The 19,673-nt window shown below is 42.9% G+C and overlaps 1 protein-coding gene across 1 annotated transcript in view; it reads left to right on the plus strand.

The window, feature by feature from the left end:
• PRKAR1B (protein kinase cAMP-dependent type I regulatory subunit beta) overlaps positions 1-19,673 on the plus strand; it is an 87,105-nt gene that overhangs the window by 54,711 nt on the left and 12,721 nt on the right. The window contains exons 7-9 of the mRNA XM_072348862.1: positions 2,433-2,591; positions 10,023-10,083; positions 14,154-14,275. Coding sequence (XP_072204963.1) covers positions 2,433-2,591; positions 10,023-10,083; positions 14,154-14,275 — 342 coding nt within the window. The remainder of the gene's footprint in view (positions 1-2,432; positions 2,592-10,022; positions 10,084-14,153; positions 14,276-19,673) is intronic.

A 19,673-nucleotide genomic window follows, 5' to 3' on the forward strand; every position in this document is an offset into this window, starting at 1 on the left:
GGAGCCAAAACCGCAGTATTTTTTAGGATAAGGAAGATCACCTGAGCTGCTGCCGTGTAATATTGGCTTTCATAAGGTGTTCTGAGCCTAAAATAGCTTTACTTCCTACACCTCACAAACGGAGCTCCTCTCCCTTTTACTTCTTATCTTCTTTTGAACTGATTTAAAAGGGACTCGTGGAGCTTCTGTTAAAGGGCAGAATGGCACTGTAATGTTTCACCAGTGCACTTCAGCATCGTGGTGAAGACAAAAGTTGATGGATGACTTAGGCCTTTCCAGAGAATGAAGTGCAGTGGTTTTCCTCTTAGAAAACAATAGTTATTCTCAAGCTGTTTTGTCCTTCTGGAGGCTGGTATTGGAAATGACATTTTTATTGGGGTAGTGAATGCTGAGCCCAAAGACTGTCAGATCAGTGATGTGGTTTCTCTTCAGAGTACTTTAAACCTGACACCCTTGGGGTGGAGGGATGACTGTTTGCATAAACAGTTTACAGGCTGGATGTCAAACACGTTTTGGGGAGTCTTGTCAAGGAAGACAGTAAAATTAAAGAAGTCTTAGAGCAGATCTGTAGTAGCCTCTGTTTACAGCAACTGTGCAACAGTGAATGTCTGTCCACGGCTTGCTCTGTCTCGAGGTTTACCATCTTAATTTCCCTCTGGGCGACAGTCATGTAATGCATTCTGCTTTAAAAAGAAATGTCAACCATATTGCTTAAAAAGATATGTGTTGGTGTGAGTTTATAATTCGAACCCTGGTTTATATTCCTCAAAGAAGCTGTCACTGCTTTTAACCAATCATTTTAGCAAACTACCTCACAATAAGTGAGGGAGTTTAAAATGTCCCTGTGTTCAGATATGTGGTCAAGTTTGCCACAGGTGGATCGAGAAGAATCGAAAGTAAGTTCTGTGAGCTTTTCTGTTTGCAGTGAGTGTGAAGGTTTGAGAGGAAATGCTGTTGATACTCTCCTGTGTGCCACTTCTGTGTTGGCAAGGAAAAGAAGGGCAAACACCTTTTGTAGCTCGGCAGCCTGCTACCACCTGCCTGGTCTGGATTATTTTTACCCTTTATATCAACCCCTTGATCCTCAGATGCTCCAGGAGCACAAAGAGCCGCAACATTGCCCAGAGTCCAGCAGTGATGCTAATGGTGTTCCTATTCAGCTGGCTGCCAAGAGGTTTCTTGATGAGCTGAACTGCTCCATGGCCTCATTTAGCTTCTACTCAACCAGGTTTTCACTGACCTCAGGAGGAGCTACATCAGATCTTAATTGGGTATCAGGAAGATAAATTGGGATTGATTCCAGCTGTAGCTCATCAGATGGCTTTTCATCATAAAATGAAAGTAGAAATAAAATTAATACTGACAATTCATTGAATTTTGACCCCAGTTCATTTATTTTGGTCACCACCTTTTCTCATGCCTGGCTTGAGTGAGGCTCTAACTCATATATTTTTAAAACCTGCTCATCTGTTACACAGTAATTGAGAATATGCTACGCTCTTTTGCTTTCCCATAATTTCCTGCTGATGACAAAGAATACCTGCATTTTCTTCACTCTATTTTTCCTCACAAAGTTTCCATAGAAATCGAGTTCATTCTGGTTGATTTCTGTTGTCATTGGTCTGTAACAGATTGGGACATACTGGATAAGTGCACACAGCCCTTCCTACCCTCTGAACTCACTGACACATTAGCAGGATGAAGAGGGCTTGATGTGGAGGTTCATAGCAGCAAGGCTACAAGCAAGCTGCAGAATACACAAGCCATGCTAGCCTTAGAATGCACAGTTATGACTTATGGGCTGTATCATCAAAGGCAAATTGAACCCAGCATAGAACACCTTCATAAGTCCTCTTTTCAGCAGTGAAGGTTGTACGTAGCACCCAAGCATAGGGCTTCTCCTATTATATGTCTCAAATTATAGTGCTATTGACCCATACTGTATTTCAAGAAGATATATTACCTAAACAGCCTCTGGGTGAATTACTGCTTCATACATTCTGATACATGAGTTATGGAAGGATAATTCTGTGGAGGATTTGGGAAGCTACCCAAATCCAAAGCACTCGGTAGTCTTTGCTAAGGGAAAAGGAGATTCTGATACATTCATACGTTGGAGGCACTAAGCTTAGGGAAGGAAAAAAGTTCCTTTTGCAAAGAAAAGGATAACCTTTCTTCAGTGTTTTTCATGGCCATGGTGCTTTTCAGCATCCCTCATTATAAATGTCAACAAATCTCCTTCCTTTCACACCCAACAGTGTCAATAAAGCCGAAGTTGTGACAGTTCTGCTCGTTGACTCTCTGAGCCCCGAACACAAAAGGGAAAACCCAATTCCAGTTAACCATGGGAGCTGGAATTGTGGGCAGTACATGCAGTCACTGTGCTGAGGCCGGTCTCATTTTGCTTCTCATTTTGTGTTTTGCTGTGGTAGGTTTATGTCAATGGAGAGTGGGTCACCAGCATTGGAGAAGGAGGCAGCTTTGGGGAGCTGGCACTGATCTATGGAACACCCAGAGCTGCCACAGTCAAGGCCAAGACAGATCTCAAGCTCTGGGGCATCGACAGAGACAGCTACAGGCGCATTTTAATGGTGAGTCTGTGGAGAACGACTTGTTTATGGAACTGATATTTTTTACTTTCTTCTGTATTGCCAGTGCTACTCTCTGTTCAGATTACGCTGATTATAGAAAGCTCTGCGGTCTCTGTTCCTAAATAAAAGAGAAAGGACAGCACAATAACATTAGGTAACTAAATGAAGCAAAGTAAAAGGTGACAACATTCAGCACAAAGATGCTGACTCAGAAATGCAATTGAATAATGTATATAATAACTGCTATACATGAATAACTGCGGACAGCTGGGAAAGCTTCAGGAAGCCTCCATTACCTTCCTAAGCTAATGCAAGTCTCCTCATGTACCTCAAAATGTCTTTCATCACTACACCTTGCCTGTGGGGCCTTCCAGTTTGCTTTATAAACTGTTCGAGGCAGACAGTGCTAGGGAAACTGTTAAAAAAAGCCTCATGTGGACTCTGCCCTCTATCTCATTGTCCAGCAGACAGCTAAATACAGCACAGGATGTGATGCTGCAGTCTGTGCTGTTGGCTCATGGCTCTGCTCCTTTCAAACTCCCTGGTCTCTGTCCTTCTGGGCACATGGGCTATGTGTTAGCTTATGGATCTGCTGCCAGTTCTTGAGCTGGGAGTTTAAAATGGAAATATTGATGGGTTATTTACTTTAGCAACATCATAACTTTTCTGGGTGGTGTTTGTTTCTGATCTCAAAGTACATATTGTTTCCTTCTCCGTAAAATACTTTTTTCTTTTGACAACTAGCAGATAGCTCTACTGAAATCTTACTCCTTTCTCTATGGGATTTGTCCCTAAAAGATCCATTATTTCATTATGATCTGAAGGAGATTACATTATGGTCTCATCATAATAAAGGATTGTGCATTTTGAGATCATATATATTTGCAGTGGATGTCGCAGATAACTGAAAAATCAGCAAAAGGATTGAGTGGATTTTACAGTTGAATGATTAATTCTTAAGAAACAGAATGTAAGAATGATTTTTGTTTATACTTGTAATGACTGTTGGATGTCCCTATGAAGCATTACTGTTTTTCGCCCCGTATTTCATTACCTGAACTCTGTATCACATGAAAGAACATCACTGTGACCTCGAGGAGAATACAGATGATGGAGGTGCACTCTGTCCCCAGGTGTCACCTTGGTAGCTGAAGGGCAAGATAGAGGAATAATGGTGACAAACATACGGTCCTCTCTCACATTGTTAAGCAGGATGAACTTTTTCAGTGCTTCCCAGTATAGAGAAGCAGGCAGCAGTAACCGAGGCCTTTCTGCAAGATTCTTCTGTACTTCCCTCACAGCTGGGACCATTAAAAATTCAATTACATTCAATGCTCAAACATCATAATTGTAATTTTCCCATTGCTTAGGTATGAAATATTCCAGGTAGCGCGGTGAAATAATTGCTGCAGGTATTGCAGGTGCCCTATTTTTAGTGCTGTCCACTTCAAATGCAATTTCCTTATCCATATTACACGGATTCTGTCATATTTTCGTTTCTTTGTACGTGGATAATTCCTTGGCTGTAGGTGAAATGAGACACCTGTCTGGTGCATTCATGTGAGGGCAGGTTACTGTGGCTCTCTGCACATTTCCTCAAGCCCAAGAATTAATTACATCATGTTTCAGTGGTTGTATTTCATACTTGAAGCTAACTCCACCATTACACGGCTGGTTTTGCTGTAGTTGGTTTTAAGAGGCAGTAGTTGGTGCCTTTCAAGTCCCAGAAACACGATTTCCTGCCATTTAGCCTCTAACCTCACGTTTCTAGAAAGCTGCTGGATATTTTAGATGCAGAAGCGCTCCTGCCTTTAAGCAGCAATGCTTCGTTAGGATAACTCGAAATACATCATTTAGCATGATTTTAAAACTGAGGGGGAACAGCGTTTTTAAAATTCATTTCCTGTTTGCAAATACTTCTGTCCAAGGATGGTGCTTTATTTTCTTTCTTTTCTGCAGTCAGATCAAGCCCCTCCCTGACCCACGATGGTTTCTTTTCTTTGGGCTGAATTCCTTCCCAGACGTGACCAGCCCCATTTTTCTCAAGCTGGCGTTGAAATTTTATTCAAGTTGTAAATATTTATTTGTGAATCATTGCCTTCAGGTCCACCCTTGCCAAAAAGATTTTATCCTGTCATGAGACATTGACTCCGTACCTGGTCTCTCCTTGCAGGCTCTGCTTTGGTTCTTTGCTTCACACGCAGTCAGTTCTGGTTTGTATTTCTGCTTACTGCCGTTTCCCCCACTTACACATCTCATCCATACTGACTGGTTTATGGGACGAATAAAATGTATCACGGGAGGTTTGGGAGTTTTGGTTTTCCATCTTTTTGGGTGGACAAAGCCTGATGCAAAAAGCTCCTGCTGGCTTTTAGTTACAGTTGTCATCCATTTATTACTTGAGCCTGTCCCAAAAGAAGTTCTTCAGAATAGATATATTTCTTTATATTTCACTGTCTGTCTAGGTACCCTGATAGCTGGAGGGTCACATTCAAGTTTGTTTTAGCAGCTGTGATGGTTATAAATGCTGGGATCATTCTTTTTGTTAGGATTTGCAGAGAAACTGCTTGACTTTTGCTGCAGTCCTTGACAAAGTGTTACAGCATGAAATTCATTGTATTAGATGGATTACAAAAACCACTTCAGCGCGTTCCCCCCCCAGTATGCTCACAAATCTCGACACATCTGTGTGTCCCATTTGTTACATAAACCTATCTGTGCTAACTTGCATACTTTTCACACTGTTGCAGTTCTTTATGCACACTTTCTCTGTGTGCGCACCCACAAACACAACTGTATGTATGTGTTCTCTATTTATTTATTTACATTCTTCTGGGAGAGATGCAAAGGAATTTTTGCCTTAGGATCCTCATCTGATTCAGTTGCTAAAACGTTGCTGCTTTCTTCTTTTCTATTGGGATTCAAGAGCATCACGGAGTGGGGAACATCCCAGGGTAGTACAATATTTGTATTCTAAATATGGCAAATACCACAAATACCAGAGAAGCAAATGTCTGTATCCCTACATCAGATTGATCCCCCAGACAATTCAGTTCCCAGACTGAGGAAATTTGAAGTATTAATTTCTTGTAATTTCTTCTGCAAGGGGGCCTGGTTCAGGATGATTTAACTCTCCTATGGTTCCCATGGTCCAAGCTACCTGGCTCTGAGAGTGAAATTGCATTGTGTTCAGCACTTTTTGCTTGTTTGGCAGATTTTGCTCAAGGAAAGTGAACTGTAATACTGGGATATAAGTAGTGACAAAGCAATGTTAGTCAGTTCCTAATGTTGTGTCTCTTTTTTTTTCATGGTATTTTGGCTTTGTTTGCCATCTCTTCAAAGCTTTGAATCTGAGTACATGTTCTTTAGCAAGTGCCTTTTTCCACTGAGATAAAATCAAGTCAGGAGGACTTAGCATTTCCATTAAACGTAGATTGCGTGCTTGCCAAAACATAAAGCGAATGTGAAGCCTGCATTCTCTCTAACATCCGTGCAGCAGGGTCTTGTGGGGTATTCTGTTTTCAGGGCCAGTATCGCATTGTTTTGTTGACTTTTTTTCAGGCTCCTGTAAGAATGTACACCCTAAGCATCGTTCAATATCAGGTTTACTCAGGGATTAACCAGGGCTGGAGCAGCCCAGAAGGCCATTCCAGTGCTTCCTGCCAGCTGCATACCTGCCAGCATAGCTTTTTTATTTGAAACTTGAGCCATGCTTTGCTTTTCGGTAGCCATTTGTTGGGCTTCTTAATGAAGGTGGGGATTTCTAGGAAGAACCCAGTCAACTCCTGCCAGCCTGTCTGCAGTGCCAAAGGAGGGGAGCAAAAAAGAAGACTCTGAGAGTGCTGGAGGGACCAAGCAAAGAGGGAAGCAGAGGGGAAGGAGGGCAGGGACCTGACTGGAGGAATGGGGAGGAAAGTGGAAAAAAACGCAGCGGAAATGAAGAAGAGACAGCTGGAAAATAGATGCATCAGTTCTATTCAACATGATGTGTTGTAATCTCTGCAGCACTCGTTTTTTAGAGCCTGAGAATTTTTAAGTGGTCCTAAAAATGGCTTTGAACACTTTCCTGGTTGGATTTGGCAAACACAAGTGACTTGTTTCTCCTTGTGACTGTTTCAGGGAGGAACACTGCAGCTTAGAACGATAACAGCTCCTCACAGTTAGGGAGAACCACTGCTTGAAGGAATGCTCATTCACGTCAGCTCTGAAACGGGGAGGAAAACAAAGGAAAGTAGGGAGAGGAGAAGCAGTGACTGTTGAAATAAGAAGATATTAATAGGTTGGAAAAAGCTGAAGTAATAAAGACTTTCTAGAACGTGCCATCAAAAGCCCTGCCAGTACAGAATTATTCATGTACATTTACTGTTGTTACCTGGCTCAGTCAGTAAGAGTTTTGCTTCTCCTGGGGACCTTTTCTGGAAGAGAATAAATCTTAAGTTGTGAAAACTTCTTTGATATTCAACTTAAAGTAGATTTTCCTAATTTTCTCCTATTACTTTGAGTTATGTCAAATTATGCTGACTAAATTATCTTCTCTTTCTGTCATATATGTGTAGGTGATTACCGCTGTCTGCTTAAAACCTTGACAAGCGTGCATGCTAGCTATGGACATAACGAACCTATGATCTTGGTGCTGAGCTAACCTACACAGGCTGAAGTTATTTAGCTCTTTCCTTGTCAGCTTTCCCCAAGGGTTTTAGCAGTTCTTCAGGTTTTGTTCAGCTTTGGAGCACTTCTCTGCAGAAGAGGCATACAGGCAGGGTGTCGCACACCAGCAAAGTCACATCAGAGTCACGGAGATGGGACTTCATTCCTGGGTGATGCCTTTGAGTTCACAAACCAAAGTAGCCTTGGCCGTCTTCTTGTTGCAGGATGATGGTGAAAACCACATCTCATCTGCTATCTCCTAGTTTGCAGATACCATTGCAGTCTTCTAGAGCATTGTGAAAATACTGCATGAGATCAAATTTAGCACTTATCCTGGTGAGAGTGCTGGTTGATGCTTCTGCAGAAACCACCTGAAGGGCAGGAGAAGGAGTCATGATGAAGTTCATACTCAGGAGCAGCTAGACCAAATAAAGCAAGTATAAAAGGGGAAATTCTGAATGAAAAGTGACATTGCATGTATGGCCAGGGATAAGAGGGGAATACTGGGCTGATCAATGAAGGTGGGAAAGTAAGCAGTTGACATGTTCTCTTTTTCTGTTTCATGGGGAGGAAAGACGATTAATACCAATGGAAATAAGCACATGCTTTGTTGCTTGTAAGATTTCTACTGCTGTTTCTTTTTTTTGTAGCTTACATTAGAGTAGTGCTCTGCCCAGATCTCTTCCCCTCACTGTGCTTATGAGAGCTTGGGCAGGAAAATGCACTTCAGTGAAAACAAAGCAGTGTCCTGGCCTTGGTGAGTGCATGAGTGTGAGCCAGACTTCTGCCTTCTGGAAGAGGAATGGGGATCCAGCCGTGCTGTCTGGGAACCACTTACACGTTAAGAGCAGTCCCGGTTGTAGCTGAGGTTCTAGATATTATCTCAGTACAAGTAGTAACACATTTAATTAATTATTTCCCTTTCCCTCTTGTCTTCAGAGTGAGTTCTGTATCTCTGCACTGGCTTAGTTCAACCAAGAGCTAACACCCTGCGCCCCCACAGCGATGGGCTCTCACTGCCCCGACCTGTCAGGATGCCAGCAGTTCCCACTTTCCTGGGTCTCGTCTGCATCCCTAAATACTCCAAGCTGTGGTCAGACGGGACTTACGGCCACTGATTACTGCTTCTTAAAATTCATCTGTGTCCACAGTCATTTTAAAAGCATTTTCCCCATCTGTCCCTGGGTGCCCTGGCCCATCACACTAAACCACCAATCTGGTTTTCCACAGCTGTCAATTTTGCTGGTCTAGTTTCCACTCGATTGCAGGGAGGAAAAGCAACAACTGCGCAGTGTCCAGCTTTCCGCTCTTTGTCTCGCAGTGAGCTGTCAGGATTTGGCGTGGTTTGCAGATCCTCCTCCGTTTGAAGTTCATTTTTTTTTTTCTTTTTGGCACTTCAAATGCTCCAGGGGCCTCCGAGGTTGAGAACCAGGTTTGTCAGACAGAGAGGTCAGACTGGGGTTACTGATGCTATCTCCGGGAGGGGAACTGTCATCACCGGGCTCAGAAATTATGGACGGGGTGTAAAGGGGGGACCCTGGGAGCTGGTGCTGCTGCCTCAGAGACCCCGGAGGGGCTTCTGCTGCTGCTGGGGTAATTCCAGAGCAGAGGTAGCCCTGGAGAGGAGGGTAATGTTGGAGGACACCCGGCAGCTTCTGCTGGTGCTCCTGTTGGGAGCTGGAGCTGCAGCTGGTGCTTTGGTGGAAGAATTGCCTGTGCTTTGGGGTTGTTGGATCAAGCCCCACCTGAGCAGCACTCATAGGAGCAGAGAAGGCAGACACAGACATTTGCTTATCTCTTCTTTCTGGCCTGAGAATAAATGCCATCTTCATTTCCCTTTCTTCAGAAGATGAGCATTGTCACCTCCGTGCTGCTGCACTCCTGTTCTGTAGATCGGGCTCATAGGCACCAGGCACCACAGTCTGCACAGTAAGAAACGACATGGGCTGTCATCTACTGGAATGGCACAGTGGAATGAAGGCCCTGGCATTCCTCTTTGCTACTTCCAAGTCACTGCTGTCATTTCAGTAGCTTTAGATTATTAGTAATCTTTGTATTGGTAATGTTGCATTGTATATATTCATAACAACCTGTGACAAAAACACTTTCTGGAACAGCTTCTCTGCAGTGATCAAACTTGATGTAAGCCTAAGTTTACCCAGTAATTTATCACAAAAAATCTGAATTGGGAATGACTGTGCTGCTGACTGTGCACGCATTGACGGATTCTCTGCTCCAAAACATTTATATTGTACTGAAATGGTAATATCAATAGGTCTCTCAGCAGCAACAGTACATACAGCACTGCGCAGGATGCAAGGACAGGCTGGCACACAAACACTCCCAGCATTAGAGAGTTTCTAACCTGAGAGGATGGGATCCACGGGGGGGGCACTTTTATCCACTTTGTCACTGTAAATTCCCTTCTCATAGGGCCTCACTGGTAACAAGATATGTATTGAATTAGCTAAGGAGTTAATTGATGGAGCTAAATGTGTGCCTGTAATAATGGACACAATTCATCCTTGGTGTCCAGTAACACCAGGGAAGTCAGTGAAGTCAGTGAAATTACACCAGGGCTGAACTCGATTCCTTCTGTCTTTGCTTATCAGGAACACAACTTGCCCAGACATTTTATGGGGAAACATTTGCCTTTGGCTGTTTATACTGGCTATGCTTAAGATTTGGAAGGGGAGGGGAGAAAAAAAGAAAGCAGCCGTAGGAAGAAATCACAAAAATACTTTGTAATGCCCTACCTTCTTTTTCTCTCTCCTTTAATAACAGGGCAGCACACTGAGAAAGCGGAAGATGTATGAAGAATTCCTGAGCAAGGTCTCCATTTTGGGTCAGTTGCCCTTTGGACTTGCATGTTACTTCCTCTGTTGTACATGTTGGCTGGGTGAATTTTGGTCTTTGATGGCACAATGAAAGCAGTGGTGGTCAAACAGGAGATCTCACAGCTGCACCGTTTCCTAAGGAATGAAAGTGTAAAGATCTCTTTTTAGGACTTGTTTTTCTCATTCTTTAATAAGCAGTGCACATTTCTTTGAAGGGCAAATCTTTCCTTAAATATGTGAGCAGACACGCACTGGTAACCTTTCAGTAGCTGCTGCTGCAGTAACTGCGTGTGGATAGAAGGGAAAGCAGAACAGAGTGACAGATTTGTCATAAAGTCAGTTACATCCTTCCAGGTGGCAGGTGAGAGGCTTTTTCCTGCAGGAATCCTATATTTATGTGCACTAAGCAAACTAACCTCACAAATCAAAATGGACTGATTTTTTTTCTTCTGCGCCTTTTACAGCCTCTGTCTCACATTCTTAAAACATCTGTTTAGCTTCTTGTCCTTGGATTTTGTTTCCCTTTGATTAATGTGATAGCCACAAAATTCAGACATGTTCTTGATGGCCTTCAGTAGGAAAAACAACAAACCCATAATGCCGGACCAATCAATCACCATTAGCAGAACAGAAACTTCTAATAAGGAGGACGGTGTTAGTCAGTGCAATGAAATGTTGGTTGAATGAGAAACATCATGCTTCTACTAGGGCTACTTTGAAAAAAAACAGTTGAGGATTTATTTCCTACGTAATTAAAGTATTTATCTTCCTATTTAAACACTTTCTGTTTCATGCTTAAGATATTCCTCTGTGATTTGAGCTTATGCACCTGAAATATGAGAGTCTTCATGAGAATAGACTTGAACTTTGGAGAGGTGCCTGAAATATTCAACTATATTTGTGTGCTTAATGTAAGCCAAGTATATAGCTTACTTATTAATGAAGTTTACATCATTTAAATGCCACCTTTTATGCTTAATTTAAAACTTTCCGTATTAAAAGCACAATCGATGCTTAATTACAGTGCGTATTTAAAGAAAAAAGCATCTCTGCACCTGTACTAATCGGAAGCAATTACAGTGAGACATCTCGAAACAATTGCAGAGTAGAACAGTTATTCAGAGCTGCACTTCCTTAAGCACGTGGTTTTGCAAGACAGTTATATCCTGCTTTGTAGGATGGTTTTTCAAACTCAGTAAGAAATGAGTGAGGGCTTCAAGACTTGGATGTGTTTTAAGTACAAAGAAGCACTGGACAGAATAACACATCATTTCAGGAACAGAGAGAAGTTAGGTGAGATGTCTGAGGTTTTATTACATGAATTTAAAGAGTAGATGGCAGCTGGAAAACAGAAGTATTTTAGACATCTCAAAGTGGTGCTAGGAAATCAGCTTCACCTCATGCCTTAGCATTGCCCCTTGACATTCATCAACACTCGCTGAACACTTCTGGAGACAGAACAGTGGATGTGAGCACAGCGAGGGGTGAACTTCAGCAGCAGTGACAGCAACGTGATAGAAAAGCCATGTTCTGGGTGGCCATGCACAGCTGTCCCACCACAAAATGAAGCACGTCTTGATCAGCTCATCTGCACAAATCAGAAGATTATGGCCAGGGAACTGATCAGGGAGCTGAATATTGGCACTGTCACAGATGCTCTTAGCAACATTGGAAAAGCAGGTGTTTCCCACAGAAACTCACATAGGAAGAGAATGAACACCGTGTGCAAGTTTGTCAGGACCAATTAAACCAATACAGGTGACAGTTTCCTGGATTGCATCGTCAGTGATGACGAGTTGTGGTGTCACCACTTTGAGTCAGAGTCAAAATGGCAGCCCTTGGAGTGGCAATGCATGAATTCCTCATCAGAGAAGAAGCTGAAGATGATGCAGCCCTCAGTGGGTAAAATGATGTGCAGTGTCTTTTGGGGTAAGAAAGGGGTGATGTTTCTACATCTCCTGGAATCTGGACAAGCAGGCTCTTGTTCATCACTGCTGAAAATGCACAGATGATGGCGATGACCATGTTGAAAAACAGTGTTTGGTAGCTTAGAATTTGCCCTATCAAATAGTGTTACTCTTTGTAGCAGTAGTAGTATCCATGAAAGTAAATAGGAGGCATTACTTTTGAAGCGGCCTACTTATTTTGTTAATCTTAAGGATTTTTTAGCTGCCTGTCTAAGAAGATGCATTGGAACGAATCAATTGAAATATTTTCCCTGGCCTTTAATTAAATGTACAGTAATGAATTTAAATGAAAAGATTGCTCTGCTTTCTTTGCTGCTCAAATTTAACTCTGCAACTCAAATGTTAAGTTGTATCATGTACAAAGTTCTGCACGGCACCCTGCTTGCAAGAACCATCAACCAATGCATTTGTAGTGGCATAATTCCTTTTGACAAAAGAGAGACGCTTCGTGACTAGAGCTGGAATTAGCTTTGAATTTTTCATAAAGGCAACTGAAGAAGTTTAAAGAGATTCTTTCTTTTCATTCTTAATTACTGAGCTCTTTCTTTAAGAAAGAAAAAAGAAAAAGAAAAAGCCCACTCTAGTCTGTATGAAAGAGTTTTATGCTTATTTTTAGTCAAACAGAGCACTGTTTGAATGTGGCATTGACTGTACGAGCTTGGACTTCTATATCAGTGATTCTACACGAAAGGCCACAAATATACCATCAGTGATTATAGGAGGGAAAAGTATTAGGAGTAATTATTTCTCGAGTTGCAACAGAAAGTGCATAGAAGTATTAAGAGGTATTTGTGTCAAGTGACTCAAAGCTTACCTTTCGTGCACTGATCACCCACTCAGTCTTGTCAGACCCTGTGTGTTCCTTGGGCTCAGCCAAGGGGCTTTTTGGGTTTTAGAGAACAACTCTTTCACATTCCCACAATGATTCTGAGCAGTGTATTGAACTAACAGAGTCTGAGCGAGCAACCCAAGTCTGGTCTTGTTGTCAGAAGCCATAGAAGCCACTTAAAATTGTTCAGTAATTCCTAATGAGTAAAGCAAGAATCAGTAGAGCTCTACTACATGAATTTTAGCTCAACTTTTGAAAGCTATGAGGCTTATATCATTGTGTTATCTTTTCCTTTTAATAACTTTTAATCCTGTTGCTTTTCTCACTCAAATCTGATATAAAAGGCAGAAGTTCAAATGCAATTAATTCTCTTGAATTCTCATGCAAAGAGGCAGAAGAAAGAGACACAGATTACCATCCCTTATCTTCCCAAAAGCAGGACAGGCAGAATTTGTCCCTTAGAAAGGCACTGGGAGGAAGCCAGCAGGTCGATGAGCAGCCCAGGGCCGGCTGCTCTGCAGCCTCTTTTGCTGTGCAGGTATCAGAAGGAATGGCGGCAGCTGCAGGTAGGCGATAAGGACACAAAGCCACGGGAGCCAGGCTTTGTGAGCTCCTTTACTCATAAAACAGACTGTTAATAATTTCTTATTGAAGTTTACTTTGAAGTTTTATAGCTTTTTTTTTCTTTTTTCTCTGAGTGGCAGAAGGAAAAGAAAAGCAGTTCTTGTGCTTCTGTGTGCAGTCCCAATGGTCAAAATTGCAAATGAAACAGAGGTGCAGTTTGACTGAGGCAGGCTGAGCCCCACTGCTGTGCATGCTAACAGAGACTCACGTTGGCTCCAGGAGCTCCTGATCTCACCTTTTGGATTAGCACCTTTGCAGCACTTATTTAGAAGGCTGTAATTAACCATGTGAGAGCAACGCTGCTGTTCTGGTACCTGGGGCAGGATATGGTCAGAGAGGATCTCAGCGGTGTCTCAGAGCAGCTGAGCTGCTCCTGCAGCATCGGGGCAGCGCAGAGCTGATCGCAGACCTAGGGAACTGCAGCCAACTATTCCTGTCCAACTTTTAAGATCCTTATCTGAGTGATTACTAAAGTCGAAGGCACAATGAATAAATGTATTCATGTTTCCCAACTTGAGGTTCATGCAAAGTGCCTGGATGAAAGAAATGTTTCTTCTATAACAGAACCAGGCATTGCGGAGCTGTCAGTTTAGATATGAATCTTCTGCCAAAGTTAGAATCTTTTTATAATAAAGTTTTATGATCTTCAATATTTTAGAGTCCCTGGATAAATGGGAGCGGCTGACAGTGGCTGATGCGCTGGAACCTGTCCAGTTTGAAGATGGAGAGAAAATTGTTGTGCAGGGAGAGCCCGGTGATGACTTTTTCATTATTACAGAGGTAAGTTTGGCACCCTGATCAGCTGTGCCTTTTCCCGGCAAAGATCAAGACCTTGTATTAAAGGCATTTGGTTGCAGCTTAATCTCTTATTCCAGCGTAAATATGAGCTAACTCCACATAAACCAAGAGAATGACTCAAAATTCAGATGAATACAGACACCAGTTCTGTGGAAATATCACAGGACAGTCCCTGATTTACAGGAAAGTGTAAGGCATGGAGGAATGTTGAGGTGTGCCTGCTGGATTTACCATTTGAAGGTTTCTTTCCTACTTTATTTTTTGGACTGTTCCAAACCGTCTGTATTTTACAAGGCTGGCCAGCCACACGGTGCGCTGATCTTTGTTCCCAGAAGGACTTACAAGGGAAATTGCAGTGAACATCTGTAGACTGGAACAGGAGACCTGATCTGAAAATGGATCATTTGTTCTTTGTTTTGCCTTCAACTCAGTCCAAATGGTGGAGCCATTTTCTTGTTTACTCTCACGCAAGCAGACAGATCTGTCAGGCAGCTGAAAATACTGACATCTTTTTGGGAGATTATCTGACACTTCAGTTGCATCATCTCATTTCTGCAAACAGATGCTGATGGGATTTCTCCTCCCTCCCTGGCATAAATATTTGGGTCCTCTGTATCTCACACAAATACTTCAACACTGTGATTTAACAAATTATAAAAAGGCATTTGAGAGACTAAGGATAACAAGACAGCATTAGGATATGATTGTATATGGATTGAAATGGAGTTTGGGACATGTTTTTCAGTGCTGGCTCTGAGTGCTCCTGCACAAATCTTTAGACTGGCATATGGCTGTGTGGTGACAGTTCAAGTGCACATCTCAGGCCATGTGTTACACGACCAGCAGTAAGGCAGTGGTGGTACAAGGGGTAGCAGCTGTCTGAATTTCTCTGGTGAGGGAAAGTGGGTCAGATGGATGGAATGAAGCTGGTGTCACTGTGTTGCTTTAGAATCCACTTGTAGGCACATGGAATACGTCTTGGGTTCCATCAGATGCTGTGCTGTGTCATGACTGCAGGAAAAGAGACCTTGCACAAAGCAGATGATAATGGGTTTGCACAGCACCCATTCCAAATGGTTTAGGGAACAATAGGTTTTCCTTTGCTGCTTAAGGATGAATTTTTGGACAGGTGCCTCTACCCAAGGCAGCCAAAATTTAGTTCATAATCAATATACGGCACTTAAAATTCCATTCTTTTCCCTCCCTCTTTAGTGTTGGACACCGGTGTTGAAATATGTGTTTGATTTGTGAGCACAGTTGCTCTCCTGATGCTCACAAAATTGTCGGTGCAAATAACCACACCTGCAGAGCACACAGTTACACACCGAGGAACTTTAAATATGTGATGAGCCTTTGAATCAATAGTGAGGGAATAAAACCAGATTAACTACTACTTAGATGTTGTTTTTTGTCTCATTAATAAGATCTTTACTGTATAAGAACTGAGGAACTACTGTGCCTCTTTGGAAATATGAATATTTTATATCTATGAGTATTATTGAGCATCCTGTTATTCCTTGCAGCAGCATGAGACTAGAAAAACCTGATTTTCTTAGCCATCAAATCCCATATGGAAAATTGGCAGCTTGCTAAAGAATTACCAAGGGCCTTTATTTCCCCCCTACGAATGAACAGCGTAAAGACTTGAATGGATAAGAAAGTATTAGCACTGCATATTGTGTAATCATAAAGTACCTGCTCACCTCACCCATCCACATCTTGCATAGTTTCTTAGTCTGGAAGCTGCCTGCATTGTTCTGCTTTGAAGAATGAACATCCAGTTATCTGCTGTTTCTTGTGCTGCAGAAGTACTTGTGTCTGCTCACAGAAAATTCCAGATCTGTGTTTTAAACCTGATTTCACAGGAATAATTTGCATCTTTGATGTCAGATTGATCTGCAGGTTTGATACGAGCCACTGGGAGCACTTTATTCTACAGACGTTGGTTGAAAGCTGGCTTGTTGTCACAATATGTCTGGTAGTCATTAGGGTCTTTCATATGTTGATTGATTTCTGTGGCTGTACAGTCCAGAACTCGACAAATGCAGCCAGTCTGTTGGGTGCCATGCATGCAGAAACCATTGCACACATCACCAGGACGCAGCTTCCTTTGGAGCCCAGTATGTGCAGTAGTACAAAGCTACACTTTGCCACAGAATTTTTGGGCAAGATACTGAGTTATTACAAAACACGGTTGTTTGCAGCATGCCTTAGACATACCAGTTACCAATTTATAAGTCTTTCATATACCCGCAGAGATCACCAGCATCACAAATATTGGTTCCAGGTGGGACCTTGAGACTTCTGTTGTGAAAGGTTCTTGCAGGCAGCAAAGTCAGAGTGTGGATTTTCAGTTGTTTGCACCATTCTCTTTGATCTCCATAAATTGCTCATCTGTGGTGAGCCTGCAGTGCTGCCTTCTTCGGTGCCATCCTGTGGGATGCTGCCCTTTCCATCTCCTGGTCCTGCAGAAGGACATTGCCACCAGGGGAGCGGGCACCCTTGTGATTCGCAGCCTGAAGCGCACCTGGTGCACACCTCTTGAAAGGGGCATTTCCAGACTGAGTGGAAAATTCCTGATTGAAACCAGGAATATCACCCTGGTTACTACAGACAGGAGTACATACGCTCCTTTTTCTGCCAGTGAAGCAGATTCACCTGTTCCCTTTCCCCCCCACCCTGAGAATAGCCTTTTTTTGCTGGCTTTCTGTCCAGCATCTGCCTCCAGACCATGGCAGGGTAAGAGCTGCTAAAACAGGCTCTGAGCATGGAAATGCAAAGGCTGCAGCATGAGCTCAGCAAAATTAGTGGAATAACACAAAATGTGCCACAGGAAACCACGCTTTGTAGGTCCACTGCTCACAGAGCTGTCTGTGGTCATTTTCTGGTAGAAACCTAAAGAGAAGAATATTACCCTGAGATTTACAGACTGCCACAGGCAGCAGCGCGTTGTTTCCTTGCAGCAGGTTGTGTGTTCTGTTCCTTTACGTCTGACACAGCCTTCAACAAGATTTAGTTGAAGTATTTCAAGGCTGCAGGTTTTTTTTTTTCCAGCCATAGAATTTTTTTTTAACCTTTGTACCGTGTCCCTTCACTTGAAGACAGGCTGAGAAATGAATGCGCGCTTACAGAAGCAAAGTAACTGCTTTTGTGAGATTGATTTACTGCACTTGAAAGTGGTAATTAAGAAAAGAAAAAAAAAGCAGCAGCCCGGCAAGGTTTTGTATTTTCAGATATTTCCAGGTCTCAGTTTCCCACTCTGCTTTTCACACAACAAACTCGGGCTTTCCCAGACCAGACAGATGTGGAATGTATCTGTTGGATTCCAAGGTCATGGAATTATCCCATATGAGATTCCTGGCACGGAGGTGAAAAACTTTAAGCACCGTGAAACAATTGTTGCCATAAAGAATAATATTTTGGCAAGCGTAAATCATAACAGATGTACAGTTTCTAACAAATAAATTTGCAGTTGTATTGTACACTGCCACACTGTGTACCCAACAGTAGGGAGGATTTATTCATCTGACTTCAGATAAAGCAAATATTTTTAGCTAGTGCCTTAAAGTGGCAGCTTGCAGAAGCATGCGAGCTTTGCGGAGTTAAGCGACCTAGGAAATGCTAAGGCCCTTTAAATGAAATGTTGTTTGAACGGGGGCTGAGTTTTGTTCCCAGCTCGTGCTTTGCCACTGACTTCAGTCCGAACAGTAGTTCAGGCCAGTTGAGTGGTGCTGTGGGACAGGAAGGAGATTTTTGGCTGTTGTCTAGGTTACTGAACAAGGTAGTGACAATAGTTTTAAAAACAGAGGTTGGGATCGTGTACCATTCTGTAACTTCAACTTCAGACTTTGACTTGGTGGCACTGCACCCTGAAGAAGATCCCATTAGGCACCAGCCAGAGCTGATGGGATCGCAGCCCCACGGTGCCCTGCCGGGATTCCCAGCTCCCACCCTTCCCCATGTCACATCACTTGGATCTGCTTGTCGCTGCTGGGCACCATGTATGGCACACACTGCTGTGGGGCTCACTGACTGTGTTCAGGGAGTCTTCCTGCATTGGTCGCACACTGAGTGCTCTCTGTGCTGTTTGCTTGCTGAGCTGCTGCCATATGGCTCTAATTCTCCATAAAGTTTGACATGGCTTGAGAAAAATGCACACACAGATGCAAATGTATGCAGGTGTGGGGGGGAGAACTGCAGTGAGAGTGCCCCGCCGTGCCAGCTTGTGCTTGTCCTCAGCGTGCTGTCCGTGCTGTCATCTCCTCCGAGGACAGTTTGGTTCAAGTGCTGCCTAAAGCAAAGAAATAAAACCGCGTGAGAAGCAAAACAATTCCAATTAATTGTTGGTTGAGCTGCCCAGTGATAACATGCAGCAGTCTAAAAATAAAAGGTCTAAAAATACAAGATAATTGGCAGGAGGAAGTTCAAGGAGAAGTGAACCCATTGTATCAAGCCGTTTCCCATTACAAATTTCATTGGAAAAAGAACTTTAAAACCTACTTTTTTTTTTTTCTCACTGTGGATGGGTGTTAAGTTAAGGTGGGTAGTTCCAGCCTCCTCTGTAACTCGTGTGAAGAGCACAGAAGAGAAGCTTGGGATTGGTGTTCTTCCCTGTTGTGCTGGTGGCTGTCAGAGCAGCCTGCAGGCAGTGTTACCCACCCCACACCTCTGTTTCCACGTCGGTGGGAATAATCCTGATGATGCTCCACGAAGGTGAGCAACAGCTTAATGGGGAATCATTGTAAGTATCCATTAGTACTGAAGGTAGGGAATGGGAATAGCAGAATTGGAAAGTATGGGAAAATTTTCACCCGCAGCACAGAAATCCTTCCAAAATTAGTACAGAGAGCTCCCGATTGATGGAAATCAGATAAACGAATTGATAATAACTATTGATCCAGCCAAGAATATTGCAGATCACATTCAGAACAGCGTGGTGCCTGCTGGAGGACTATCCGTTGTTGCTGTTTCCAGTCAGGGCCACAATCTGGCTCCAGTTTGGGCAGGATCCACCGAGAGTTATTGTGACTGCTGAAAACAAGCTTGAGAGACCATCCTGAAGGTGAAGTCAGCATTTCCAGCCCTGTTGACACTCTTGGCACAGTGTGGAGCATCTCTGCACAAACACCTTGTTAGGTGGAACGGTGTTTGTAAACCCTTTGTGCCATGGTAATGTGAAGGAGCAGAGGAAGATCCTTGGGCTCACTCCTTGTAGAATTGGGCCTTTCATAGGAAAAGGAGACTTGAGTCTTAAATTGCACAAGAAGCAACTGAAGATTTATGATTTAAAAGCTCTTTAAGAAAAAGAAAAGAAAGGAAAAGAAAAATAATAGCCCAATTGTTTCCTGCCTTAAATTGTTGCTCTTTGACATTCTAACCC

This window comes from Excalfactoria chinensis, chromosome 14 (assembly GCF_039878825.1).
Source record: "Excalfactoria chinensis isolate bCotChi1 chromosome 14, bCotChi1.hap2, whole genome shotgun sequence".
In the NCBI taxonomy this organism is placed as follows: Eukaryota; Metazoa; Chordata; class Aves; order Galliformes; family Phasianidae; genus Excalfactoria; species Excalfactoria chinensis.